Here is a 27,921-nt window from a genome sequence, read left to right as displayed (position 1 = left end):
CAAATGCAAAAACATGCAAATGCACAAACAAATTTTAATTTTAGATATGGCATCACATCCACAGTAATCTGTATAATGATTCAGATGAGAACAGAAAGGAAGAGGGTGTGTGAGAAATGGGGTTTTGATGAGCACTCTTATTTTTAAACTATCAAGAAAATTAACTTGATGTTCATCCACTTGAGTAAGCAATTCTCTAATTGTCCATGTTACATTTTCTCCAAAGTCATCTAAATGAATAAATACATTTATTAAGATCACTGAATGAAAACACAGATCTTGGACTATTATGTGTCCCAAATTCCACTCTAGACCTATGTGAAGGACAACAACTGTGATTTTTTTTTATTCTGTGTGACTGTGTAAAGTGTATTGCATTTTGTTTTGTGTGGTAGCAAGTGCCAGACAAAGCACTTCACTTATACCCCAAGTGTTATTTGTATTATGCTTTAAAGTGTGTCCTCAAGGTATGATTTTCCACACACATACACAGGGGCAGATATGGTGCATTTTCCCATTGACAGCCCTCTAATGCTCAAACAAACAAACCCGAAGTAATTTTCCATTAGTCTGTGATTTTCATAAAACCTATGATAAAGTGCATCTGCTCCCTGAAACCATATATAAATAATGAGCAGTTTTATGATCTTTAGTGTAATGCTAATTCCAGCCAAATGTTGGTAATTAGCTATTTTCCCTGCATCAATGTGAATACATATTTTTCTTTGGAATTAATGCGTTACATGAGCTTTTGGAGCCACAGCCAAATGTTGGCATATATCAAAGATACTGTTGCAGTCTGTATGCTTGAGTTGATATTGATTCAATACATTCAGCTGATATTAAGAAAAGAAGAAAATAGACATTCCTGAACATAAAAAAGACTCAATGCAGAGACAGCACAGTCTATCTATAGTGTTTATACCCTATTATATTTGCCATATCTTTGTTCTCTCTCAAAAGATAGTCCTGTAGGAACACATACCATTTTTTAAAATCATTCTCATGCAGTAATTTAAACATGGAATTATGAATTAATTGCTGATTAGGATAGCTACATTAAATACAATTTCTGAAAAATAATTAATTTATGATTCATCTAATGCTATATTTTCACAATTTGTTTAGAGCTTCTCTACTGCTCTAAAGTCATTTGCGTATGTTCCATTTAAATTGCAAAAATTGTACAGGATTATGATGTGCTAGAATTAAATCAGATATTCTGAATCTGCTTTTACACTTAGGAAATGATTATAAAAATCTGCTACTTCAAAAGGCCTAATACTACTAAAACCAATCATAAAACCAGAGGCACTTACAACTTCTGCTATAGCAACCAAACCAAGATAAGCATGTTCGTTTCACAGACATACGCTACATTTCCCAGTCATACAGCACATCACACTCATTGCTTGCTGAGTTCAACACACAGGCAGTAAGACAGAGAGATGATAGTGTGTACAACAAAAAAAATAACTTATTTTATTTGAAAGACATCTGTTTAAAAAAAATGTTTTACAAAAGTGTCAGAAGCTGACAAGTGGAAGTGGATTTTATTTAAATGTTGTTATTAAAGAGGGGATTATGTCTCTGATGGAGCAAGAGAGAGAGAGCATGGGTGTAAGAGAGGGAGGAAAAGCAGTCATTTTAATAGCCTGCACAGCACTAAAAACAGTTATGGATTTAGACATCATGGCCAATACATCTGCTTCAAATGAAAAACTAAAAACTTCACCATGCAGTATCATAGGGATGAGACACACTGAGAAAAAAAAAAAAGATGAATAAATCTCATTCTAAACACAAATTATTTGGCATAAATGGGACCTGATTAGTCGTTTTTATTCTGGAATGCAGCCATGCTACGACTCACAGCTATTTAGAGAGAACCCATATTCTTGACTAATTTCATCCCATAATCACACAGCTCACTGTTTATCCTCAGATATTTTGGTGAACTAATCTACACAACACATTTCTTTGTGTTTAAACTAGATTTCCTCTATTCCCCCTGGCAACGAAAACATCACTGTCTGTTGCAGATTTTCCTGAGTGACTGTTGAGTAGTTGGTTGAGAGAAGATGGGCTTGTTGTTTGGCATAAAACACCACATATAATGTGTGTGTAATCAGAAATTGCAAGTGGAATGTGGAATTGTGAGTAGTGGACACAGAGCACCAATCAGTCTGATTAGTCTTCTTATGGACATTGCAGTGCTTCAAGATGGAAGGTGATTAGAAAGGCAAAAAGCAGTCTTTAAGTCTTCAATTGATTAGTGGCAGAGAGAAAAACAGAACACCTGATTAGCTATTTTCTTTTTGCGCAAGGAAACCAGTACATAGTTTTAAAAGAGCATTGTTGTAGTGATGGAAAAAAATTAAATATGGAGCATGTCAGTGACTCAGATAACTGTTGGATAAAACAGGTAAGCTGGCATCTGTGTTCATAGTTAATTACGAGAAGAAGCCAATTAGAGGTTGTAGGAAAAGCCCCAGAGTTCCCAGCACACACACCAGCACAAAGACCCAAAGGAAGATGCGGTCAATCACCATGGCAACATACTTCCAATCATCCTCCACCTAAGAGAGAAAGGGCACACAATAAATAGAGAAAAAAATAAGAGATCTGGAAGGTTAATGAAATGAAAGAAAAGAGAGGTTAGAGGTTAGAGGTAACAAGGAAAGAAAATGAGAGAAAGAAGGTAAAGGAGAACACGTGAAAGCAAGGTAAATAGAGGAGAAAATGGCAAAGTGAGGATGAGAATGAGTGAAAAGCAGGCCTACTGTCTGTCCAGAATGCTTTACTAAATACAAGGGGATAAGTTCAATTATATTGTGCTACTACACTCACCTAAAGGATTATTAGGAACACCTGTTCAATTTCTCATTAATGCAATTATCTAATCAACCAATCACATGGCAGTTGCTTCAATGCATTTAGGGGTGTGGTCCTGGTCAAGACAATCTCCTGAACTCCAAACTGAATGTCAGAATGGGAAAGAAAGGTGATTTAAGCAATTTTGAGCGTGGCATGGTTGTTGGTGCCAGACGGGCCGGTCTGAGTATTTCACAATCTGCTCAGTTACTGGGATTTTCACGCACAAACATTTCTAGGGTTTACAAAGAATGGTGTGAAAAGGGAAAAACATCCAGTATGCGGCAGTCCTGTGGGCGAAAATGCCTTGTTGATGCTAGAGGTCAGAGGAGAATGGGTCGACTGATTCAAGCTGATAGAAGAGCAACTTTGACTGAAATAACCACTCGTTACAACCGAGGTATGCAGCAAAGCATTTGTGAAGCCACAACACGCACAACCTTGAGGCGGATGGGCTACAACAGCAGAAGACACCACCGGGTACCACTCATCTCCACTACAAATAGGAAAAAGAGGCTACAATTTGCACAAGCTCACCAAAATTGGACAGTTGAAGACTGGAAAAATGTTGCCTGGTCTGATGAGTCTCGATTTCTGTTGAGACATTCAGATGGTAGAGTCAGAATTTGGAGTAAACAGAATGAGAACATGGATCCATCATGCCTTGTTACCACTGTGCAGGCTGGTGGTGGTGGTGTAATGGTGTGGGGGATGTTTTCTTGGCAATTGGTTTTCTTAGTGCCAATTGGGCATCGTTTAAATGCCACGGCCTACCTGAGCATTGTTTCTGACCATGTCCATCCCTTTATGACCACCATGTACCCATCCTCTGATGGCTACTTCCAGCAGGAAAATGCACCATGTCACAAAGCTCGAATCATTTCAAATTGGTTTCTTGAACATGACAATGAGTTCACTGTACTAAAATGGCCCCCACAGTCACCAGATCTCAACCCAATAGAGCATCTTTGGGATGTGGTGGAACGGGAGCTTCGTGCAAATCTCCATCAACTGCAAGATGCTATCCTATCAATATGGGCCAACATTTCTAAAGAATGCTTTCAGGACCTTGTTGAATCAATGGCACGTAGAATTAAGGCAGTTCTGAAGGCGAAAGGGGGTCAAACACAGTATTAGTATGGTGTTCCTAATAATCCTTTAGGTGAGTGTATAAGTGGAGCTGCGCAAAACATTTTACCTCCGTATATTTAGGCAAGGGTGCTTTACAATGCAAATGTGATTCAGCAGTGAGGCTCTGAGGCAAGAGTGAAGATGAAGGATTAAGTGGTGAGACTTTCCCTATCAAAGTGTGATGTCTCTGTTGAGGGATCTAAAGCACTTATTGTCAGTGAAGCACTCAGTAAACATTTCCACTGAGAGCAGAGGAGTCTGTAAGCTTATACTTGATGTCTGTGATATATAACCTGTCCTTCTGAGGATATTACAACCAAAACATGGTATGATACTGGAATTTGAGTCAGACACTAAGTGGGAGCCTTCTTACAATGGGCAATGAGGATCTTTATTATAAAGACATTATGATATCTGAATGGACAAGTGGATGGAACAATGGCACTGCATGCATTATCATGTGAGTAAAGGTACAGTAAAGCATTCAATTGCTGTTCCCAGGGGGAAACAAAGTACAACACATTGACTATTGGAAATCACAGTTGAAATGTATGCCTGAAAAGCCACTAACACACAGTGACACCAGGCAGCTACACTGTAACAAATTGCTGTAGTTTTTACAGCAAAATTGTACAGAATATTACTATTTAAACATTTTACAAGATGTAGCTGTATATGTATTATGAGTCAAACACCGTTTTATGAAGCGACGTGAGCGCTTTGTGCAAAAAAACAGAATTTGACGCAAGAGCAGACGTTGATGCGTGAACGTGCATCAGAGATTAATATTTTGTAAATAAAGTGGTAAGTTTTGTTTTTGTAAATTATGTTAAGCACTCGTGTCGCTTCATAAAATTGAGGTTAAACCACTGGAGTCACTGGATTACTTTAAGTTTTTGCTAACTTTTTGGGGTTTGAAAGTGGTAGTTGTGTAGGCTGTCGATGGAAGGACAGAAAGCTCTCAGATTTCCTCAAAAATATCTTAATTTTTGTGTTCTGAAGATGAACGAAAGTCTAACAGGTTTGGAACAACATGATGGTGAGTAATTAATGACAGAATTTTCATTTTTGGATGAACGAAGAATAGAATAGAATTGAATAGAATATAAGCTCAAACAACAGAATTTGTGGCATACTGTTGAATCATTTTATTTTAATCTTTTTCTTTAAGAAAAATCTGTGTTACACTGAGTTTCAAAAGGAGTCAAAATAATTTTTTTGGGTATCAAAATTCCCCAAATTCTAAATTTGACCTTAATTTCTATTGAAAGTTAATGTTCTATTCAGAATATGACTTAAAATGGCTTTTTAAAACTCTAAAAATCAGATCAAACTTATTTTTAGTTATTTTGTGATACTATGTAATTTTTATAATACGGTTTTAACAGTTATTTTACCAGTAAAAGCCTGGCAACGCCTTGCTGCCAGTTTTAATAAATATTTACTTGCAACACCCTTGATTTGGTTTTTATTCATTTTTAAATTTATATTCAGATAGTGTTCATCCTAATGCATTTAAATCAATGTATTACAGTTTACTGTTAAAATTATTCTTTACAGCATTTTCTATCTTAAACTTTAACAACATCATCTTGGATTTTGGGATACTTACAGGATTTTATTGGCAACTTTAGTTGACATGTAAATACTGTACTTTAGTGAAATTACAAAAAAAATATGCTGTAAAATATATTTACAGGATTTTATTTCCAACTTTTGTTGCCAGGTAAATACTGTACTTAAGTTAAATTACAAAATGTTGCTGTAAAGTAAACTATAAGTTTAATTCAATGTTACTGTAAAAACACCTACAAATTACTGTATTTTACATACAACAATTAACTGTAAAATGCTTTGCAATATTATTCTGTAATCTATTTTACAGCAATTAACAACATTTTACAGGACTTTATTGGCAACTTTTTTGCCAGTAAATTTCTGTCAATTCTACGGTACATTTTTTCACAGTGTACATCCACCTGGCAGGAATACAAATACTGCTGTATACGTCATTCCCACCGTTCAGAGAGGCTCTTCGCTTAGAGTGGGGTTGTGATGTGTTGATCATCGTCCCCCTGCTTCTGGGACAGTCATTATGTATTCATAGTTATATATAGTTGCTCTACTCTGTGCAATACATTGACTAAAGGACAAATATCTAGCAAATATAGAACAGGAATAAATACGACAGCTTGGAAACAGCCATCCCACGAGTTGAGTGACTGTGCAAACCCTCGGGCTGTTACAAGCCAAGAGATAGCTTCCACAATTCAGTGAGAAAGACGTTGCTTAGACTGGCGCTGTACAATGAGCTGGAATGGCAAAACAGACAAAGATTTGATCTAACAATTGAAAAGGTCTTAGACATATTGAAGGATAGTTTAAGGCGCCTCACATTTCTCAAGGGGAACCCCACAGATTTCCATATGACATGCTGAAAGTTTTTCTAGACTTTCAGAGTTAAATAAAAGGGAAAAATTAATAAAAAATAAAGACTATTTGTAGAGGCTTCACCATTATGAGCTCTAGAAACAACACAGCCCACAAACTGACTTCAAAGCCCACAGCTCTGGATAGGAATGCAGAACTTCCCCCTTTGCTTGGGTGAGCAGAACTGTAGCAAATAGGAAACACTAAGGGCCAGATTTACTTACAGCTTGTGCCAGCGCAAACCATCTTTTGGCCTTAAAAAACTAATGTCAGGATTTACTAAAGACACGCAGTGAAATATTAGCGCTGAAAAGGCGTGGACAGTTATTTTGCGGCTGACCTTATTGCATATGCATTTGTAGGAGTTTCCCTTTCAGGCGCAAAATGTATAGGAGGAGAGTATTTAAATGAATCACGCAAGAAGATTTACTAAGGTTTGCGATCGTCAATGTACTGGTGTTTACGCCATTATTTACCGCCCAAAAAAAGCACGTCTTAAACCAGAGACATCTTAAACCAAAAGCACGTCTTAAACCAACGCTATCTACCGCAACCTGGTAGATTGCATTGGTCATTATGGAAATGATCCGGCTGCGTCTGTGTTCTTTAATTTGCACGTCGTCAGTAGATCACGGTCATAATTTTCCACTCTCATCAGCGCTGTTTTGGAATTGCAGTCTTACGCTAATTTGCCCTGTTTAGTAAATCTGCCCCTAAGACTGTCCTACTAGAAGGTTAATGATGTCAGCATACCATGTTTTCCCTCCATGTGACTATGTCACTCCCACCATCCTGTCAGCAGGATATACACAGACGCCTGGACAAAATAGAGGACTGAACAGGAAGCCTAATTTGACTACTATCATAGGGGTCATCAGTCTAGTTTGCTGCCCAGCTTACACTAATGTGATAGTTGTGAAACACAACTCTTTGTTGTGACAGAAAAGCTCTATTGCAAGTGGAGTCAAGTTACAAGACAAGGAATATTATATGTTTGCAGGGGAATACAATTTTGGCAGTGTGTTTATCCAAAGAGAACTATTTTTTCATAGTCAATGTGTTGTACAGAGTGTATTGACTGAATAGGAACCTCTTTACCTCTTTGGCTTTGTTGCGGCTCCTCATGTTCTCAGCAATGTACTTCACACTCTCAATAGCCTGTTTGATCTCTGGTGACACGACAGAGAAAGCCACAACTGTGTTAATAGCCTGTGGACTCAACTGACGACTCACTTTCCCACAATCCCCCTCGGTTGCCTCTTTCATTGGGTGACAAGGACATCCCCCTTTCTTTCCTTCTAATGCTGCTTTCCCTTCTCCAAATTCCAAAGAGTTCATCGCTCCCTGTTGGGATCCACTATTTTTCCTCTTCTTTCCCTCTCCACCTCGTCCCGCTCCAGTCCCTGACGAGCTCCCGCTCTCTAGTCCTCCTTTTCCAGAGGACTCTGATAGATCGAGAGGCCGGCGCATGAGCATGATGCGGGGTAAAGCTCGGAGGAAGACAGTACGTACCCAGCTAGGCATAGTGTGGGTCATAGGGGTGCGATAGTGCACATTCAATACAAAGACGGTGATGACAATAGAGAGGGTGACGAAAATCATGGTGAAGAGAAGGTACTCGCCAATCAGAGGGATCACAAGTGAGGTGGAGGGGATGGTTTCTGTTATGACAAGAAGGAACACAGTGAGAGAGAGTAGTACAGAGATGCACAATGTCACTTTCTCGCCACAGTCTGATGGAAGGTAGAAGACGAGTACTGTCAGAAATGAGATGAGGAGGCAGGGGATGATAAGGTTAATAGTGTAGAAGAGGGGCAGTCGGCGTATGTAAAAACTGTAGGTTATGTCTGGGTAGATTTCTTCACAGCAGTTGTACTTGATGTCATGCTTATAACCGGGTGCATCAATGATCTCCCACTCTCCACTCTCCCAAAAGTCTTTAAGGTTGACCTTTGAGCCAATGAGAACCAGGTCAATCTTTGCCTTGTCATAGGTCCAGGAACCAAACTTCATTGAGCAGTTCTGATAGTCAAACGGGAAGTAAGTGATGTCCATAGGGCAGGATGATTTGAAGATTGCAGGAGGGACCCAGGTGATGGTTCCATCAAATTTCAACAGAGCTTTGGTTTTGTCTTCCACCAAGAAGTCCCCAACAGCACTGTGTCAGAAAAATTACATTTGAATTTTATGACATTATGAAATTTAACCATTAGACTATTAGCCCCCAAATTACAAAATTTCAAAAATGTTACTATTAAATTTATACACGTTGCATGTTAAGTTGGAATACTTGACTCACTTGTTGTAAAGTACAATGTCAGGCCTCCAGATTTTATTTGATGGAACTCTGATGAACTCAATTCCATCAAACTCTACTGGTAACCACTTCAGCTTGTAGTCATTCCATATCTATAACAAAATCACAAAAGATTAAATCTGGCATTTACACTGGTATGTGTTCCTCAGTCATCTGTGCCCTGTCATAGTCTTTAAAAGTCTTTAAGTGTGTTTTTGCGTGTGCACATCGCTCCATCTGCAAGGGGAAAAAAATGCTTTTTTTACTGTTCGAGCAGGTATATTGTCTATTACCGTTTACTATCAGTATCAGATGTGTATACAGAGCTGTAAATGTTTATAGTGGTTTATTTGCATAGCTGTGAATTTGTGCTCATTGGGTGCACATCGTTGTTCTCTGGCATGTCTGTGTAGAGATATCTTATTAAGACTGCTTATCTCTCTGTGTTGATACAGAGATACTGCTATCAGGCGTTGTACAATACTAAAGGGTTTAATACAAGCACACACATACACACATTCTTAGAAAACTTTGCAATAATCCAAAAATGCAAATTTAAGCAGTAAGTTCAGCAGTCATGCAGGAGCATCTTGTACTTACTATTGTAGAATTTAAATATAACCAGATATTTCCATAGAAACCCTATTACTAATAAGATGCAATATTCATATTCATATTTTCATTAAAGCTATTTTTATGAATTCATATAGTGCATCATACTAAATAATTAACAAAACTAATATAAAAAAAACTTTGCTGACTGTGAAATTACCTTTCAGAACAGTAGTTTATTATTATTCAGCTAATTATTAAAAACAAAGTGAATTGTTTGATCTAGTTCGACTAAACAATTTTTGCACATATTTTACCATCTTTTTAACCTCTTTCTTTCCAGTCGTTTTGGAGATAACAACTGTGCCAAAGTACCTCTCAGTTTTCAATTGTTTACATAACAGATACCTTCTCATCTGTTCCATCTATACATCTACTTTATTCTTCTTTCCCTGCATTACTAAATCCCATCCTATTCAATGTTTATGCTATGCACATTTTCTTGTCACAGTTCATTCTTACCGTCAATGAGACAAAAATGAGATGCACAAGGTGCAACAGTACATGCTGCACACATACATCACTTACATGTCTGAGCCAAAGGTTTGTTTCCATGATCTGATTGACTTCATCCTTTAGACAGGAAGACACAGGCAGAGACAAAGACGAAGAAGAAAGAAGAAAGACAGCCATGCTCTATTATTTAGAATGGAACATGTTCAACAAAATCAATACATTTCTAGTCTATTGGGAAAGGAAGATCTGACAAGATCTTAGAAAAGGGTTTTGGAGGGCTTCTTTCATTAGTTATTTCATCTTCTATCTTAAAGTGCATACTGTATGCCATTCATCACAGTACCCTCAAACGTGATAATAGCTTCTGCATATTCACTAGAAAACATCTGCAAAAAAAAAAAACGAAAAAAAAAAAACCTTGTTGAGCAGAAATCCTTAATCCTGTGAGTGAGTATAATCTATAATCCAGGATTCTGTTCCATAGAATGGTGGGTTATGGCTTCTTAATCTGTCAGGTGTGTGAAGCAAGAATAAAGGTGTGATGATTATCTTGGCCGCTTTCCCCTGGTGAAGTGGAAATTTAATCCAGGAGTTATAAGAGGCATGCTGATTTTGTATGACGCGAGGGAAAGCACAGAGTCTGCACTACTTCCTGTAACAGCGGAGCACAAAGGCTTTTAACTCAATTGCACTTTCTGACCACAGTAAATGAAACAAAAAGCCCTCACAACAACTGAAAACAGCACAGAATTTCACTCATGAAAGCAACCTGCGAAGAAAACAACCTTGCTATATCCTAGCAAAAAATCCTATATTGAGCTTTATTAAGAGGTCAAAAGTGCTTGCATTTGATTGAGCTTTAGTTTACACAACTAATTTATTGTTTTGACGCAAATGTCTCAGCTTCTCTTTTTTCTATAATGCTTAACAATATGATGATTTGTAATTGGATGTCTTAAAGTGTTCCTTCTTTAGATAAATATTAATGCACAAATATATACAAAGTCTGTCCAGTCCAATACTGATCAGGTGATCTTACATACCAAAATACTGAAATTGTACACTATTTTGTCACCATAAAAAATAAATAAAACCCACAACAAAACAATTAATTGTTTGAAATGCTACAAGTGATTGTAGGCATCAAAACATTATAATGTATATTATGAAAAATGGATATTCATATTAAGATTGGCAAAATATAACATTTGAATGTTATTAAATGTATGTTATTTATTCAATTATTGTTTTTAAAAATTTAAAGTAAGTGAGTGTTTAATGATTGCAGACATCAAATGTAAAAATTAGCATTCACAATTAAATATACAATACTGACAGATATTGATGACAAAAATAAAAAAATAAAAAAACCTTTAATACTGACTAATAACCAATATATTATGTAGTGCTAGTAATAATGACCACAGTTCAGGTGAGAGTTACATCTTACAAACAAAAATCAGGTTAAATGTTTTGAGACCATGGACACTTTTTCTTACCACTTTAACAAGCTGTGAGATGGAGACCTCAAACTCCACAGTGACAGGGTCAGACACATTTTCGACTGGCCGAATGAATTGATTATACCTCCTGAATAAACGCCGAAACAGCCTGTCTTCTCCTTTAGATGATAAACAATCTGCACAAACAAAAGCATACAGAGATAAACACACATGCAAGAACAGAAATCTACTTCAGTATGCAGTGCACTGGGTGGGACCCAGGAACAGACTTCATTCATTATACAGTGGATGGCGAAATATAAACTACAGAGAATGAGGCACATACAGTATAACATTCGGATTCGGGAAAGTAATACTTTACGTATACGTATACGTTTACTACATGTAAAAGTGGTTGACTGATATTTTACAACCAAAGCAAATCAAGAGAACATGGTCGATATCTTTATTTCAAGGAAAGCAAGTAAGCCAAATTTGCTGGATTTATATGATTATTGTACAAAATATTTACTTAATACACACACACACACACACACACACACACACACACACAAAACCTTAAGGTGGAATTACCACTTATATTAATAGCCCAATGCCCCACAGTTATCAGCTATTGTCATTAATCCAAAATAGGCAAATCATTTTTTACTTGTATATGCCTGTGAAAATTGTGTTGTTTTTGTTTTTGACTGTCCCCTCACTCTATTTCTTGTTTTATATTTCGAATGCATGTTTTTTTGTAAGAGTGAGTGTGTTTACTCTGGTTGCTTTTAGCATATTCCTTGGGGTCAGAGCCAAAGTCCTACCACCAGACACTATAGGGTCCAAATATAGCTCTCAAGGTTAGAGGTCATCATCAGCTATCACCAAAGAGACCAGGTGTAATCAAGTGGAAAATGGAACCACTTTAAAATAGTGCACTCTGATGTACCAAGACAAGTCTGAAGTAACACTGACGAACACACGACGAGTCAAGAACAGGGTAGGGTCGCACTTGAATGTAGGTATTTACTTAAAATGGGATATACTTCACATTATATAGGATTACCAGTTAGTATGTAACTTTGAACTTAACTTGTTTGCACCGTTTCTTCTTATTCTAGACATAGTCTAGTAGGATACTGGTCGTAAGTGTAGTCACATATGAGGTTTGCCTGCACTAATGCAAAAAGTGGCTTTCAAATTTTTAAACAGATGCAATGTCCAGAAGCTCACATTTCAGTGTAATTAAATAGTTATAGTTAAATATATACGATATAGGAACTATATCTCAAATGATAATAGGAAATAAATACATATTTAAAATATTTATAAAATAAATACATTTATAAATAAATAAATGTATAAATAATAATTTTATAATATACATTTATCTAATTCGCTTTTTGTCGAAATGCACCATTTAGAGACACTAAAACTATTAACATCTTTCCTAAAATATAAATGAGTGTGAAGGTCAATATTATAATATACAGTATGTCTATAAATGAAGTCTGTTCTGTCCAATATCTGTTTTAATTCAATCACTCTGCCATTTTATTCTTACTGTTATAGCTTTAAATATTTAGTAAATATAGTAAATATTTAGTCCATACATGGGGTTACATTTCAGCTAAATGTAATGATGCAATTAAGTTCAAATATTCAATAGTGTGTAAATTGTAACTTGGTGCTAAAAAAGGTCTGAAATAAGCTTTTCAATACAACCGTAAAGCTGTTTTCTTAAAACAGTGGCTTCCATGTATTGTTGCATCAAATTATCTTTTAAGATTTATACTAAATAATGGATTAGCAGTGATATAACATAAAATGACTTGCAAACACTCCTTTGCAGTAATCGCTTCTATAAACCTACAGTAGCAAAAATTGAATAGGACTGAATGCAGTGAGCCTTAATGAAAACATATGCTGTGAACTTTAAACACCCAAACACACTCATGGACACTCAGAGATTTCAGTGCTGCTGTCTCATGTGTGTATATCTCTTGTTTTAGTTTCCTCTTCTAATTACTTCAACTAGTTAACTCTCCAATGGCACCCTCTGTTAATGGGGTTAGCCAAGGATAGCAAGGCCTTGCTTCTATTAATTAAATGGACTTAACCCTCACTGAAATGCATAAGATACAAAGTAGAGTATTGAAGTTTAGAGTTAGTTTTCTGAACCCCATCAAGCTTAAGATAACCCTTTTAAATTAAAGTAGAGCAGTGTCTGCATGGACCATACAATATTTTAAAGTTGAACTCTTATGCAGACCCTGGTGGGAAACTTAAAAGCATAGTTCACAATTAAAATTCTGTCATGATTTACACACCCTCATACCGTTCCAACCCTGTATGACTTTATTTATTCTGAAGAACACAAAATAGAAGATTGTTATCAAAGAATGTTGGTTACCACTGACTTCCAATGTATTTTTTATTTTATTTTTATATCTCCTTCATACAGTCATACAGGTTTGGAAAAAATGAGGATGTGAAAAGATGTTCATTTTTTATACCATTGTTCAGTGCCCTTGGTGAATTTTGAGGATTCTGTACATTTACTAAAACTGGCAAATCATGAAAATATTTGGTAACTGATAATATTTTGTATTAACACTGTCAGTTAATTAAATAAATAGACGCATACACACACACACACACACACACACACACACACACACACACACACACACACACACATATATATATATTTATGTCCAAGAGACTATTTACAAAATCTGGCAATTATATCAAATTTATTCCATTTCAGACCCCAATTCACATAAAAATGTAAGAATGGAGCAGAAATGACATACATTATCATAATTGCAAGAAAGCCATCAGTGGCCACAATGAGGATTACAGTTCATAACAGTTAAGCCCAACATTTGACTTGGTCCACTGGATTCAGCACTGAAGCCCATTAAAATTGCAATTACATACGAAAAAGCCACAGGTATGAGTCACCGTGGAATTTAGTCCCTCTTTACTGAAATTAGTTAAAGCTGCAGTCTGTAACTTTTTGGGGTTAAAATGATCCAAAATACATTTTTGAGCAAGTACATAACCAGCCAGTGTTCAAAACGATCTGCTTGCCTTAGCTCGATTCAAAACACTAAGCTTGTAATAATGTTTTTAATTTCAGTGGTACTGGTGTATTTCCACGGGAAATTCGAGCATGTCTTTGCGTCATTACGTCACATCTGTACACATAAAGAAGATGTCTCGGCTAGTAGGCTATATTGCGTGTGAGGATGTTGGAGGTGGAGATGTATAGCTTTTTCTCACAGCACTTGATATAATTAAACTTATTAATTTGATGGCGGATTCAGAAAGGTTCAAACGACAATCACCAGTGTAAAATGCAAAAGACTTCGGACTTCGGAGTGGCTACAGAGAAAAAGAGACAGCAACCGGGCCCATGCGAAAACAAGGACAAATATCGGAAGAGCATTAAATGTAGTCACGCAATGCTGATGTTGTTAACATTAACAATTTGAGAACAAAGTATAATTTGCACGGTTTGATGTGATATGATAAGCGATTGTTAATCAGCGCGATTTACTGCAATGCTTTTTTTTCCTTAGTTGGTCAGAACAAAAGTGGATGTTACTTGTTCAGGTGACATTTTCTGGTGAAAATTCTTATGTTGGTCATACTTTCAAAAAGTTGAATCTGTGATTCCGAATGACAGTATCCACACCGGCACGGTGACTGACAGTCGCACATTCTCCTCAAAACATAAATTCATCCGCGCTGTGCCGTGCCGAGGCACAACCCACGTAAAGTTGATAATTCCACGAATGACTGCAATAGCAGATTTCGAACAGAGATGGCGACAAAGAGGAAAAACTACGGACTGCAGCTTTGATTGTTTTATTTTTTTCGCTAACAGATATTTTATATATTGGATTGTTGTTTTTTTTTGTTTAGTTTTTTTGAAGTCCCTATTTGTAATTTTACATGTATTAAAACGTTTTATTAAAACATGTTGTAAACACTGCTTTTTTTTTCTATTCGTGCAATATAAAAAAATTAAAAAAAAACTTAAATTACATAGAAAGATAGATTTATAGAAACATTTAAGAAAAACTTGGCAATAACGGCTATTTGGTCAAAATTATGGTTTGATCAAAATTACCCTTAAGCCATTTTTGAGCAAATAAAAAAAAAAACGTTAAAAATAGCCTATATATTGATATGATTTTAACTGTATCGCCAAACCAAAATACATGCATTTTCCAGACACTGGTTTGATGGAGATCAAAGAAACACACAAGCAGCAGTAATGAAGAGTGTTCATTTGGTTGGAAAGACTAAAGAGTCATCTGTGATTAATATAAAGCCATGTCACTCCTGAACTGCTGCTGACCACATATGCCCTCATTTAGAAGTAATGAGTGAGAGAAAGCAAATGAGAGAGACACTCCTCTCTGCTCTTTCCCTCAAAGTGAGTAGGACACTAAGTGTGTTTCTCTGTCAGTGGAGGAAAAGCATTACAGATAGAATCAGACAGGTGAGCTGTCCTTGTTGCCCAGAGACTTGAGCCTGCAGTAGCATACACATGCCTGTTCCCCACAGCAGACTGTGTTTCTGTATGTGTGTGTGAGGTGCTGTCAGGACATGCGTCACTATCTGTGGTGCGTGTGTGTGTGTGTGCGTGCGTGCGCTGTGTAGCTTCTATCTGGAACAAAGAGTATGTGAGTTTGTGACTAATTCCCAAACGCAGGAGGAATGACACTAAGCCACATGGAAATATTCACATTTCAAGCACTGTCATCCATTCTTTAAAAAGTGAAATTTTCTGCTCGTCTCAAAGATAAACTTGGAGCGATCATCTTCAATTATAATTTCTTCTTCTCTCAGTTCACCCTACATATGAATTGAAGCGTTACCTCTGATCACACAGAAACATATAGAATTGTGCAAGTGCAGGGACCTGGGGCTCCAAGACCCTTGACACCATATATAAATAACCCAGCCTCGGGAAGGCAGAAGAAACAGAGGTGGCAAAGCTGGTATGAGAAAGAAAGAAAATGAGAAACGATTTAAAATGTCTTTACACCCATCCTCAAGATGAGGTGATTTTCTCTTTTCTTTTGTTTACTTTCTTTTGCCTTTTTCTCCTCGTTTGGAGCAGAGGGGTTTACCTCCTACAATTTCTCTCCCTGCTGGAACCTCATTGATTTCTTTCTTCAGTACCAAAACACAGATGTGAAGAGCATTTGAGTGGATCAAAAAGCAATCCTCCCCTAAGGATGTTCCTCAATAGCAGTGGTGGAGCCAGGATTTTTTCATAGGGCTGGCCAGGCAGGGGGCAGCAACGAGTCTGGGGTGGCACAGAAATTTTCATTATTTCAAAATAAAAATGTGTTTGACTATAATGTACTGGACTGTTTTACTGCCTACAACACAACTGAATAAAGTTAATTTGTACTTGATTGTAACTGAGATAGCAGTGAATTGAGGAAGTGATGTGTGGCACGATTTGTCTCAAGGTTAACATTTTGAACTTGAGCAGCGTAATTGACTGGTTCAGCTGAACCTAGAAGTTGAGTAGAAACCTGTTTCTCTGTTGAGGGGTGGTACACGCTCTATATCCCCGTTCCCCAACAAAGCTTTCGCCTCTTGTTCAATGGACAGATCCTGCTCAGGACCCCCATAAATCTGGGCGGGCAAGACCCGAACTGAATAGTGTGTAGTGTAACCCTAATAGTGTAACCCTTTTCGACAGTGTGTAGGACCCAACAAAATATATTTGGCAAAAGCTTCCACGCTGTCAAAATATCTACTAAGAGAACCAGTCTCTCGAGACTGGCCTCTGGTGTTGCTAAAGACAGAGAGGGAGAGCATCCCAGCACCGCTACGTTTCCGGGCGGACACTGAAATATGAGCTCGCTCCCGCTAAGCAGCCCCTGAGACCTGAGAGTTTCTGGAATGCCGCTACCTGTTTGCTAGCCTCCTGAAACCTCTCGAAGACTGTGTTGACAGTGTATCCATATGGCAGGAGCATCCATAAGAAAACTCTTATCTTTCTCTTTAATGCTGCTAAGGTTTAGCCAAAGATATTTCCTTGATGGCCCAGAGCGCAACTCTCTCACTGCGTCCAGGCTCATACTCTTAGGATGAACGCTGAACTATGAACTCATACTCTCTGCTGGCCAGTCAATGTTCAACCTGGCAACAGAGTCACAACCTCCATAAGTTCCTCATATGCAGGAGTGTGAGGTGGCGAGTCCTCAGTATCTCCTGCATCCATGCTAACAACATCCAGTTCCTCAGAGCTGGATAACTGGAACACCGGTGCCTCACTCGGGGCAGAAGAAACCGCAGCGCGTGCTTCCAAACCCTGAGATAAGGCACTGCTAGATCCATTTGTGATCCCCACGACCTGAATAGTCACTGCGAGGAACGCAAACCTGAGTGTCCTCCTCAAAGAGTGCCAGGCGGTAGCGGAGCATCCGTAATGGAAGTAAATCACAGTGCTCATATTTATATATGCTTGAGTGACAGACAATACCAAATAAGACAAATGATTTTACGGATAGTGATTACTGAAGACACAGAAGCTAGTGTTGCACTGTTTGGGTATGCTTTATAGTTTCCTAGTCGTGGCATTATCCACCTCTGACGTCTCGTCACAAGATTGGACTGATTTCAGATGTTCTTCATGACACAAAAACGTAAAGCATTCCCACAGCATCATTCTTGAGGCAGCATGAGTTCCCTTGAAAAACCTGGATATATGAGGTACTGTAGTTTTTCAAAATAATATTCAAAACTTTTCTAGAATTTTCTAGTCATGTAAATTACTCTCTGGGCATTACTCTTTGGCCATTTTTATAATAAATATACATTTTCTAGTTATATACCAAACTCTGATCAGGCTGATCTGATCTGATTAAAGTCTGCGTGAACCGGAAGTTGCAAACGACTTTTCTCCAGTGTTGTGACGTATTTCCGAGTGAAAAGGAATATTGAACAGAGGGCAGGGTTTTACTCTAGCGCTCCTCCTCTCCATCTCTCACTCATAGCAGACTAACGGTTTGAGGGGAGTGGTTAAGCGTTTCCCAACCCAAGCCGTCAAACCTACATCATCAGAGAAGGAACGCCATTCCAGACCCGAAGTAACTTTTCAGACTTTGATTAAAGATTACGACGGCAAACATTTTTTTTCTGTGTATTAACTTGCACGGATTAATTTTTCACCATAAGACTAGTAACATGCGCTAACAAAGTAAATAGGGTCAATTTTGATTTCAGTTGGACTTTAAGCCTGGTTTTCTCATTCATTCTCTGCAAAGTCTTGTATGCGTCTCATTGCATTTCTGAGTGTGTTTGTATCTGTTTCTACCGTGTCCTGGTTCTCTTTATTCTCTGCCTGTTCCCTCTAGTGATGGGAAGTTCGGATCATTTTACTGACTCTCTTGTTCGATCTCGTTCATCAAAATGAACTAATCTTTTTTCGAGTCATTTCATTCATTTAAGGGGCTTTAAATGTTATACTTTTAATAGGCAAATTCCCCGAACACATCCACCTACGCAATCTTGATCATATTCTGAATTAAGAAATCATTATAATGCAGTCAAAAATAATTACTTTACCTTCCTAGTCTTTCGTTCATTTGTCACGTGACAGACGCAATGAACTGCGTCATCATGAACTGCGAATGACGCATCACTAGTTCCCTCGGATTTCTCTCTTTGCCTCAGCCCTGATCTGTTATCGTTTGGATAGTTTGTTTGTGTATGACCCTTGCCTGTTATCTGGATTACGTCTTTGGATTACCCTGTTCAATAAATACTGCTTTTGGATCCTCAACCTTTGTGGTACCAGATGCCTGCCGAGCCTGATCGTCTTCACGTCATGCCTGCCAAGCCTGAGCTTGTTCACATCATGCCTGCCAAGCCTGAGCTTCTTCACGCCATGTCATGCCGAGCCTGAGCTTTTTCCCGTCAAGGTCGCCCTTCCAGAGCCTCGGCCTGACATGGCCGCCCTTCCAGAGTCCTCGAACAAGATGTCCGCCGTGCCTGAGATAGCTCCGGATGATACAGCACTGATCATCATGGCCACGGCTATTTTGTGTGTGTGGACAGCACACACATCAACTCCATCTCGTGACCCCTCAGCCAAGATGGCCGCCACCGTTCCAGAGCCCTCGAACAAGATGGCCACCTCTACGCATGTGTCTTCATACAAGATGGCAGCCTCTACGCCTGTGTCTTCAGACAAAATGGCAGCCTCTACGCCTTTGTCTTTGGACAAGATGGCCGCCTCTATGCCTTTGGACAAGATGGCGGACTCTACGCCAGTGTCTTTGGACGAGATGGTCGCCTCTGTGCCTGGCCCCCTGAAGCGTCGCTTCAGCCCTGGCCCCCTATCTCAATCTCCAGTCTTTCCCCCTCTCCACGGACCTGGCCCTCCATCCCGCCCCCTTGTCCGTCTCCGCTCTGCCTCCCTCCTGGACTTCTCTATGTTAGGAGCATCTGGAAGACTAGGAGGTGGGCTATGTAACCGTCACCAGCTGGAGTGCCCTTGAGAGCCACCAGAGGGCACTCCAAATCAGACTATTGTCATTCCCTCACATGCTCAATTATCCATAATATTTTGCCCAGACTAATCAGCCATGATCACATCCACCTGTATGTCATTACCTTGTTTAGCTCACTCCATATAAGCCTGGTTTTCTCATTCATTCTCTGCAAAGTCTTGCATGTGTCTCACTTCATTTCTGAGAGTGTTTGTATCCTGTTCCTCACGTGTCCTGGTTCTCTTGATTCTCTGCCTGTTCCCTCGGATTTCTCTCTTTGCCTCAGCCCTGATCTATTATTGTTTGGATTTTTTTGTTTGTGTATGACCCTTGCCTGTTATCTGGATTACGTCTTTGGATTACCCTGTTCAATAAATACTGCATTTGGATCCTCAACCTTTGTGTCTCAGAGCAGTTCGTGACAGATAGTAAGAAGGGCTAAGTCACAGCCAGAGGCCTGGAAGTCCACTGCAGAAACAGGATGAAGAGTGACCAAGGTGGGGCAGGAGGGACGAGGGTGTCCGGTGAAGCCTAAGCAATGTCAGACCATGGCAAGGTTGAGGGAGCACAGAGCCAAGGTGAAACCGATGGGCTGACAGGCCAAGGTGGAGTCATGGGCCTGGAGGCCTGAGGCCAAGCCAAGGGATCCGTCTCGTAGAGCTTAGCTGGTGGAGAGGAGACCTGAGGCGGAGCTGGAGAGGTAGTGGGAGTCTTTGGTGGAGTGGAGGCGAGGAGCTGCACAACACCAGCAGAGCCAGTGACTCCTGGGGACTGGACAGAGCCAGTGGTGATGACGGGGACAATGGGGTGGGCAGGTGATGGGGTGGGAGTGAAAAATCTAAAAGATTCAGGGGACTAGACGGAACCAGCCTTGATGATGAGGACAGCGGAACAGGTAGGATACAGGATGGGACTGGGTCATCTAATATCGTCACAAGGCAGTGCTAAGTTGTATTTAAGTTTAAAATCAGTGCTGTCTAAAGTAAAGCAGATGGAAAAGAGAATTCTTGCAAAACTAAGGACTTAAGGACTTCTTTTCAAAACAAACTGCCAACGAGGTATTTGTTTCACTTGTTTAATGTATTGGTAATTTTGTATCTCATTTACTTTCAGACTACACATTGTTTAATCTGCTAATGTGCTTATAGTATGTTCATTTACATATGTTCTCATGGTGAAAACAAGACGAGCCAAAAAAATTAAACGCCCATTTGAAGGAACCGACATGTGTCTGTGTTGTTGTGAAGAGAGATACAAGTTAAGAACCACTGAATTAAAGGGATTTTAATGGAATTTATTACTGCATTTAAAATAAAACAAATTATATAATTTTCACACGAATATTTACAAACATTGTATGCATAATTCTAAGATTTATTGTACATTTCAACATTTATATTGTGTATAAATGGAACAATATAGGAACAATATTGATACACACAAACTTGTGTGTTAAGAAAGTTTTTAATAAACATTCATTCTTTTAGTCCTTTAAACGCCCCAGTTACTCAGATCATGATTTACTAGAGTACATTATTTTACAAGTTAATAACTATTGTAAGTTAATAAAAAACAAAAAAAAAAAAAAAAAAAAAACATTTAAAATGCCTTTTTTTGCTTATACCTACAAATATCCATTGGGTTAATTTGCTAAACTATTTGCAATGAACTTGCCCGACTCTGAAACCTGTAATAAAAGATTATAATAAATTAAAAAATAAAAATATACTCACTGATGATAATGAGTGGATAAGTTCATGACTATTCCACAGCAAATCTTTGGCATACAGTGATATGTGCTAGCCTATATTAGTAACTCCCTACAGCACTCTCCGAAACTTTATATTTGTGGATATCTCCAGAGAAACCTTCGCAATCTTGATCATATTCTGAATTAAGAAATCATTATAATGCAGTCAAAAATAATTACTTTACCTTCCTAGTCTTTCGTTCATTTGTCACGTGACAGACGCAATGAACTGCGTCATCATGAACTGCGAATGACGCATCACTAGTTCCCTCGGATTTCTCTCTTTGCCTCAGCCCTGATCTGTTATCGTTTGGATAGTTTGTTTGTGTATGACCCTTGCCTGTTATCTGGATTACGTCTTTGGATTACCCTGTTCAATAAATACTGCTTTTGGATCCTCAACCTTTGTGGTACCAGATGCCTGCCGAGCCTGATCGTCTTCACGTCATGCCTGCCAAGCCTGAGCTTGTTCACATCATGCCTGCCAAGCCTGAGCTTCTTCACGCCATGTCATGCCGAGCCTGAGCTTTTTCCCGTCAAGGTCGCCCTTCCAGAGCCTCGGCCTGACATGGCCGCCCTTCCAGAGTCCTCGAACAAGATGTCCGCCGTGCCTGAGATAGCTCCGGATGATACAGCACTGATCATCATGGCCACGGCTATTTTGTGTGTGTGGACAGCACACACATCAACTCCATCTCGTGACCCCTCAGCCAAGATGGCCGCCACCGTTCCAGAGCCCTCGAACAAGATGGCCACCTCTACGCATGTGTCTTCATACAAGATGGCAGCCTCTACGCCTGTGTCTTCAGACAAAATGGCAGCCTCTACGCCTTTGTCTTTGGACAAGATGGCCGCCTCTATGCCTTTGGACAAGATGGCGGACTCTACGCCAGTGTCTTTGGACGAGATGGTCGCCTCTGTGCCTGGCCCCCTGAAGCGTCGCTTCAGCCCTGGCCCCCTATCTCAATCTCCAGTCTTTCCCCCTCTCCACGGACCTGGCCCTCCATCCCGCCCCCTTGTCCGTCTCCGCTCTGCCTCCCTCCTGGACTTCTCTATGTTAGGAGCATCTGGAAGACTAGGAGGTGGGCTATGTAACCGTCACCAGCTGGAGTGCCCTTGAGAGCCACCAGAGGGCACTCCAAATCAGACTATTGTCATTCCCTCACATGCTCAATTATCCATAATATTTTGCCCAGACTAATCAGCCATGATCACATCCACCTGTATGTCATTACCTTGTTTAGCTCACTCCATATAAGCCTGGTTTTCTCATTCATTCTCTGCAAAGTCTTGCATGTGTCTCACTTCATTTCTGAGAGTGTTTGTATCCTGTTCCTCACGTGTCCTGGTTCTCTTGATTCTCTGCCTGTTCCCTCGGATTTCTCTCTTTGCCTCAGCCCTGATCTATTATTGTTTGGATTTTTTTGTTTGTGTATGACCCTTGCCTGTTATCTGGATTACGTCTTTGGATTACCCTGTTCAATAAATACTGCATTTGGATCCTCAACCTTTGTGTCTCAGAGCAGTTCGTGACAGATAGTAAGAAGGGCTAAGTCACAGCCAGAGGCCTGGAAGTCCACTGCAGAAACAGGATGAAGAGTGACCAAGGTGGGGCAGGAGGGACGAGGGTGTCCGGTGAAGCCTAAGCAATGTCAGACCATGGCAAGGTTGAGGGAGCACAGAGCCAAGGTGAAACCGATGGGCTGACAGGCCAAGGTGGAGTCATGGGCCTGGAGGCCTGAGGCCAAGCCAAGGGATCCGTCTCGTAGAGCTTAGCTGGTGGAGAGGAGACCTGAGGCGGAGCTGGAGAGGTAGTGGGAGTCTTTGGTGGAGTGGAGGCGAGGAGCTGCACAACACCAGCAGAGCCAGTGACTCCTGGGGACTGGACAGAGCCAGTGGTGATGACGGGGACAATGGGGTGGGCAGGTGATGGGGTGGGAGTGAAAAATCTAAAAGATTCAGGGGACTAGACGGAACCAGCCTTGATGATGAGGACAGCGGAACAGGTAGGATACAGGATGGGACTGGGTCATCTAATATCGTCACAAGGCAGTGCTAAGTTGTATTTAAGTTTAAAATCAGTGCTGTCTAAAGTAAAGCAGATGGAAAAGAGAATTCTTGCAAAACTAAGGACTTAAGGACTTCTTTTCAAAACAAACTGCCAACGAGGTATTTGTTTCACTTGTTTAATGTATTGGTAATTTTGTATCTCATTTACTTTCAGACTACACATTGTTTAATCTGCTAATGTGCTTATAGTATGTTCATTTACATATGTTCTCATGGTGAAAACAAGACGAGCCAAAAAAATTAAACGCCCATTTGAAGGAACCGACATGTGTCTGTGTTGTTGTGAAGAGAGATACAAGTTAAGAACCACTGAATTAAAGGGATTTTAATGGAATTTATTACTGCATTTAAAATAAAACAAATTATATAATTTTCACACGAATATTTACAAACATTGTATGCATAATTCTAAGATTTATTGTACATTTCAACATTTATATTGTGTATAAATGGAACAATATAGGAACAATATTGATACACACAAACTTGTGTGTTAAGAAAGTTTTTAATAAACATTCATTCTTTTAGTCCTTTAAACGCCCCAGTTACTCAGATCATGATTTACTAGAGTACATTATTTTACAAGTTAATAACTATTGTAAGTTAATAAAAAACAAAACAAACAAAAAAAAAAAAAAACATTTAAAATGCCTTTTTTTGCTTATACCTACAAATATCCATTGGGTTAATTTGCTAAACTATTTGCAATGAACTTGCCCGACTCTGAAACCTGTAATAAAAGATTATAATAAATTAAAAAATAAAAATATACTCACTGATGATAATGAGTGGATAAGTTCATGACTATTCCACAGCAAATCTTTGGCATACAGTGATATGTGCTAGCCTATATTAGTAACTCCCTACAGCACTCTCCGAAACTTTATATTTGTGGATATCTCCAGAGAAACCTTTCCTATAGCCACTTTTGTGCCTTTCTCCAAACTCTATCTCTCTGTCTGTCTCTTCTCTCCTTTACACTTCATACAGTGGCCTTGTAACCAGTCCAGCATGGAAGGAATGCTTGCAGCGAGAATGACATACAGCTGGAGTTGAACACGAGTTCATCCTCAGACAGCTCTTCTCAACAGCACAAGGAATTTAACAATGTGAAAACTCAACAGGATGAAAGAACAAAGCAGTATGTGTCTTCTGAGTCTTTGCCTATTTCTAAGTTTATCTCCTCAGTGTCTGACTCACTCTTGAGTGACATGGATGCATCCAGTGACAAAAAGTGAAGCCTCTTGTTTCTTATTTTACAGTAGATCCAGATTTACCACATAAACCAAACAGAATGGGAGAGAAACTAACAGCAGACACTTAATCCAGTGACAAAAACTGGTGAGCACGACCAAACGTGGACATGTTGCAAACTTAAGGTAAACAGCTTTCTCTGAGCCGAGAAGACTTAAATATTTCAAAGCTCTGACGCACAAGCGGATGTTGACGAATGTGAAAAGCGAACTGATTAACCCGCATTTCATTATAGCAATGCCACTGGGCTCACCTACCGGTTTAATTCAGCCGATAAAAGGCTTTAAAGCGATTAAACAAAATTGTGCTATCGTTGTCTAAAATAGCCGTGGGATCCCGCAGTTACTGACTCCCGAGTGAGACGAATATGCACCCGAAACTCCGCTTTCCGCGCGCACGCCAGCAGCGTGAAGAATGAATTTGACTATATTAAAATGTTACGCTTTGGCATAAATCTATAAGATACAAATCCAAATACCTAACCTTTTGACAAATACGAATTAAGTACCACAGTCACGCCGATTACTAATTAACATGCATAAACGACTTCAGCACCTGGTCTTTTTTTTTTTTTTTTTTTGCATTAACGAAACCATGTTAAAGGGATGATTTACCCCAAATTTCTGTCATAACTTATTCACCACAATGCTGTTTAAACCCTTTCTGACTTACTTTCTTCTGTGAGATACAAAAGGGGGTGTTAGACAGAATATTAGGCTAGAAGCGAGCGATTACCATTCACTTTCGTTGCACCTTTTTCCACATAATAAAAGTAAATGATGACCGAGTCTGTCATTTTACCTCTTTGTTTTCCACGGAAGAAATTCAGTCATACAGGTTTAGAAAAAAACATGAGGGTAAATGATGCAAGATTTTTCCTTTTGGGCGAACCATTCTTTAAAAAAAAAAAATAATAATAATAATAATAATACATTATGAGAACTGAGAAAATGTTCTACATTCTCACCAAGTTTATTTAAAGACATTGTTTACTATAGTTCACGACTGACAGCATATAGCCTAGGCTAATACTTTTTTCGCTTGATCACAATACCGTGAGGTCAGTGGGCACAAAAGATGCAGAGCAAGTATACTTTTTTTAAGTTATTGCAATCATAAAATGTATTAATAAACTGAATAGGCTACAGTGTAACTTACCTTGTGTGATCAGGGCAATTAAAATAAAAAACAAAGTCACTCTCCCCGCAGAATTCATCGAGCTTCGCAGTTAGGAAGTCCGTCTCCCTTTCCAAAAGAAATTAACAAATTCGTGAATGTATCGAGTAGGAACAAACTGTAAAAAGGATGTTTGCGGATCCCGGTTGTGTGGCTGAGTTGTGCTTTTCGCGAGCAGAAAGCGCGTGAGGTGGATTTGATTTCGTCCCTCCCCCTGGGCGCGTGCATCCTTCCACACGTCTTCAAGTGTCATTAATGAGACGCACAATCACAGAGTCGTTTATTCAGCCATTTAAAGAGGTAATTCATGAAAATATGGTAATTATGTGATACTTTACTCATCGTGACGTCGTTCACGTCCTGCAAGATTGTCTGTAGAAAACAAAAGGACACATTTAGGAAAAATACAGGCTTCGTTTGCATTGCCAATGAATGGTGACTGAAGACACACAGCCTTAAAAAAAGATGCAAAAATCACCATAAAAGTATACAATCCATGTACAATAACTGTCTTCTAAATCCAGAACGATAGTGTGATAAAAGGCAAGTCGAAACATTTAGATTCATTGATAAATTCCGAATCAAGAACCATTCCATAAACACTTCTTTCTTATCAAGGCGCCATATTTTTCACGACTTAAATTTGAGTTATTATGGCTACAGGAAACTTTATTTGGGCCACTTAAAATACCGTACTTTGTGTCTTTTTTTTTTTCTTCTTCTTTTTTTCTTTTTGAGACCTGACATCTTCAGTCATCATTTATAGTTAATGCATTAAAAAAACGAATTCTTCAATGTTTCTCCTGTGTTCAGCACAAGAAAAAGTAAAACATATTTGAAACAAGACTGTAGTCATGACAGAATGACTTTAAAGGTTGTTTTACTTCATGATATATAAATGTGAAATGTACTCAGTTACATCTTTGTGAAGTAACAACCAGTTGCATTTAACAATATACACTGTACTACTTATACAATAGAACTCTTCCAACATAGTCATATCACCCTAAGCAGAAAATTTGAGAGAAACATGTCCGAGGTTTATTTCCTTTAACTGCAAAATGGAAGAGACTTTCTGAGTTGCATAAAGTTTTGTGTCAAGTATTAAAAGCAGAGCAGTCGATAAAGAGTTCATGGCTGGTGGAACTCAGCAGGTGACTAAGCCTCTAGAATATTGATTTAATTTAGCCCCGCTCATAAAAAGCCTTGAGTGTTAATGAAAATGTGTTTTAAATCTCACATTAATTATACAGAGCAAACAAAATCACATCCCAGGGAGCTGAAAGATCAAGGTCTTTCATATGAGTGATGATGAAATCGTCTAAATTCATATTTAACTTTTAACACACGCATGTATATATAGGCCAAAGGGACGCACATGGCTCAGCAGCTGTTGTTGTGCTATTATTGTTTTCCCAACAAACGGCTGTGTTTATCTGTGTATGTTTGCTGTGATGATAATGGGAGAGGGACACTCTGATGTTTCACTGATGTGCACAAGGAAAGAGACCGTAAAACTACAAGCATCATGTGCAAATGGCTAGAAAATAGACAGAGAGAGAGAGATATTTGACCTTATTTAAAGCCTTTGTATAATGACAGGATAAACAGAAATATGTTAATTTCATCCATTTCATCAAGTGCTAATAGCAGCATACATTTTCACAAAATATATGATAATGTATAAATGATCTTGTCAAATATAATGCTTATCTGTATTATTCAGGTTGCTGTCTTTATTTTATTGCTTCTTAGTGGATGTTTCAGTTTATTGGGCTATATGTTGTGGCTATATTGGGCTAAAAAGTGAAATCCTGTTTCTAACTCATTTTGTGTGCATGTAGGATAACAGTCTGTCTTGATCTCTCTCTCTCTCTCTCTCTCTCTCTCTCTCTC

General features: G+C 38.8%; 1 protein-coding gene across 2 annotated transcripts; it reads right to left on the bottom strand.

The window, feature by feature from the left end:
- On the bottom strand, positions 1 to 26,261 carry chrna6 (cholinergic receptor, nicotinic, alpha 6). Of its 2 annotated transcripts, XM_079864789.1 has the most exons (7): positions 26,008 to 26,190; positions 11,299 to 11,438; positions 9,872 to 9,916; positions 8,735 to 8,844; positions 7,534 to 8,593; positions 3,412 to 3,468; positions 1,454 to 2,579 (listed from the first exon to the last, which is right to left on the bottom strand). In XM_079864789.1, the coding sequence occupies exons 1-7, from the start codon at positions 26,063 to 26,065 to the stop codon at positions 2,454 to 2,456; spliced, it is 1,596 nt and encodes a 531-aa protein (XP_079720915.1). In that variant the 5' UTR covers positions 26,066 to 26,190; the 3' UTR covers positions 1,454 to 2,453. The 2 variants fall into 2 exon arrangements, with proteins under 2 accessions (XP_079720916.1, XP_079720915.1); XM_079864790.1 differs by lacking the exon at positions 3,412 to 3,468 and having other exon boundaries at positions 1 to 2,579; positions 26,008 to 26,261.
- Positions 26,262 to 27,921: the final 1,660 nt, after the last annotated feature.

Source organism: Squalius cephalus (assembly GCF_949319135.1).
Source record: "Squalius cephalus genome assembly, chromosome: 2".
Classification (NCBI taxonomy): Eukaryota; Metazoa; Chordata; class Actinopteri; order Cypriniformes; family Leuciscidae; genus Squalius; species Squalius cephalus.
The sequence above is the reverse complement of the archived record's forward strand: the minus strand, read 5'-3'. Positions and strand labels throughout refer to the sequence as shown.